The sequence below is a fragment of the Aegilops tauschii genome, chromosome 3 (assembly GCF_002575655.3).
Source record: "Aegilops tauschii subsp. strangulata cultivar AL8/78 chromosome 3, Aet v6.0, whole genome shotgun sequence".
In the NCBI taxonomy this organism is placed as follows: Eukaryota; Viridiplantae; Streptophyta; class Magnoliopsida; order Poales; family Poaceae; genus Aegilops; species Aegilops tauschii.
The window spans coordinates 368,670,940-368,673,636 of record NC_053037.3 but is presented as its reverse complement, the minus strand read 5'-3'; the positions used below and the strand labels follow the sequence as shown (position 1 = coordinate 368,673,636).

Genomic DNA, 2,697 nt, shown 5'->3' with positions numbered 1-2,697 from the left:
GAGCTGATGAGCTCAACTGGCCCGGAATTAACGACCTCAACCGGCGCCAGCCGCGGATTAATTAGAGTAGGGGAGGCCGTCGCATCGCGCAGCTGACCTGACAGACACGCCCTAATGCACTAACCACGCTCGTGCTTCACATGTGTAGTACTGGTACTTGCATCTATTTTGGCTCAAAAAATAAGAGTCTATTCTTGCTCTGTACTGACGCTCGTGAATCCCATTTAATCACACGAAAATCACGAGCAGTACCTCCCCCCGTTATAGAACGCAGAGCAGGATCGCCCTGGCGGCTTTCCAATCTCGTGTTCCTCGTTCTCAGTTTTCTGAAAAAACACGCGGAACGCAGAGAGCATATTGTATTTTCTGGCCTCACACAAAGGAGAGCATATTGTATTGCTGCACCGCCACAAAAACAATACTGCGAGGAGATTGATTCGCTCTCAGTGGGCAAAAATAACAATGACAGTGGGATCCATGCGCCAAGTGCCTGCCGTTGGTGGCGACTGGCGGAGAGGAGATGGATGCATTTGACGGCGGCATGTGCAGCGAGCGAGCGAGCGTCAGGCGCGGGCGCCCGTCGGTTGATTGACCGCATGAGCCGCCGCGCGTTCCCACCCACACAAACACGCGGAAAAAAGATGAAAAAGGAAACAGCGTCCAATTGCCGCGCGTGGGTAGAACGCACAAGCCACGCTTTGTGCCTCGCCAAGTTGGGCATTGACACACACCAAACACCTTCCCCGCCACCCCGATCGGCCCCCTAATCTAATCCCCACCCAATTAGCTCCAAGTCGTCTTCCCCTTCCCCTTCCCCTCCTAACCCCCTTGCTTCCATTCCATGGATATATAAACGCGCGCAACCACAGGCCACCCAAACCCAACGCATACCAAACAAAAAGAACAACAAGAAGATCACCGGCTCACCACCACACAGACAAGCAAGAATGGCGATCGCCGTGAGCGGGCACGGGACGCGGCTGCGGACGCTCGGCTGCGGCGCGTCGGGGGCCGTGGTGTCGCTGGCGGCCGACGCCGCGTCGGGGGAGCTGTTCGCGGTCAAGTCCGTGCGCGCGGCGGACGCGGCGCAGCTGAGCCGGGAGCAGGGGATCCTCTCCGCGCTCTGCTCGCCGCACGTCGTCGGCTGCATCGGCGGCGGTGGCGACCGCGACGGCTCCTACCACCTCTTCCTCGAGTTCGCCCCCGGCGGCTCGCTCGCCGACGAGGCCGCCAGGAATGGGGGCCGCCTGGAGGAGCGCGCCATCCGGGCGTACGCGGCGGACGTCCTGCGCGGCCTGGCATACATCCACGGCAAGTCGCTCGTGCACGGCGACGTCAAGTCGAGGAACGTTGTGATCGGCGCCGACGGGCGCGCCAAGATCGCCGACTTCGGGTGCGCGAGGGCCCTCGGCGCGGCGGGGCCGATCGGAGGCACGCCGGCGTTCATGGCCCCGGAGGTGGCCCGAGGGGAGGAGCAGGGCCCGGCCGCCGACGTGTGGGCTCTCGGCTGCACGGTCGTCGAGATGGCCACCGGGCGCGCGCCATGGGGCGAGATGGACAACGTCCTTGCCGCCGTCCACCGGATCGGGTACACGGACGCCGTGCCGGAGGTGCCCACGTGGCTCTCAGCGGAGGCGAAGAGCTTCCTCGCCATGTGCTTCGCGAGGAACGCCCGCGACCGGTGCACGGCGGCGCAGCTCCTGGAGCACCCGTTCGTGGCATTGCAGGCAGGAGAGGCCAAGGCCAGGTGGGTGTCTCCCAAGAGCACGCTTGACGCCGCATTCTGGGAATCGGAGACCGAAGAGGAAGAGGAGGAGGAGGAGGTTTCAGAGAGCCCGTGCGAGAGGATCAAGTCATTGGCGTGCTCCGTCTTGCCGGACTGGGATTCCGACGAAGGCTGGATGGACGTGCTCGGCGAGCAGTGTGAAGCTTGCGATTCACCAGCAACCAAGGGGCCGGCTGATGTGTCCAGCAGGGCGCCAAGCAAAGTGCTCGGGTCCCCGGCGGTGCCAGCTGAAGACGTAGCTGTCGTCGGCACCCTTTCGAGTGATGAACATGAATTGGACGCAGAGGATGAACCTTTCGGCGACGATATCATCCTAGCCGCTGATCCTTTAGTGGACCGCCAGATCGAAGTGCGTCCGAGCTCAGATAGAGATGTACTACTTTCATCATCACATGTACCCTGTAATAATCGAATCGTTGCAATAGAAAAGTTTCGTTTTCCACAAATCTTGCTGTGCCGTTCTGATAGACTACGTACTGAATTTCTACCCGTGCGTGGAGAACACCGTGCGTCTCCCTCTTTACACTCCAACTCATAACAAAAATCTTCCTACAACTTACACAACTACAGTACTACAGTAGCAGATAAGTAACCACGCAATAGAGAAGAGCATTGCTTTTGCCTGGGATAGCACGGCAGGGAAAGAAAACCCACAAAATGACTGTTTCCTTCCGCAGAGAAGCGAAGCTAGACGTTGGACGAAGCGTGCGGTTTATCCCATGCCAAAGAATTCCATCTTCCATCACAGGTGGACACGGCCGGATCGTCTCGGCCTCTCGGCCACGAAACGGGCGGGCCGACTTGGAGGTGCCGGCGTCAGCCCACGCCATCTCGTGCGTACGCCTCCACTTGATTAATGAATGAATGGCGCGGCAAGAAGAAAGCCTCCCCTCCCCTCCCGAGTGGGAAAG

General features: G+C 59.9%; 1 protein-coding gene across 1 annotated transcript; it reads left to right on the top strand.

The window, feature by feature from the left end:
* Positions 1-758: 758 nt before the first annotated feature.
* On the top strand, positions 759-2,366 carry LOC109755052 (mitogen-activated protein kinase kinase kinase 17). The gene has a single exon (XM_020313934.4). It carries the CDS (start codon positions 948-950, stop codon positions 2,322-2,324), a length of 1,377 nt encoding a protein of 458 aa, XP_020169523.1. The 5' UTR covers positions 759-947; the 3' UTR covers positions 2,325-2,366.
* Positions 2,367-2,697: the final 331 nt, after the last annotated feature.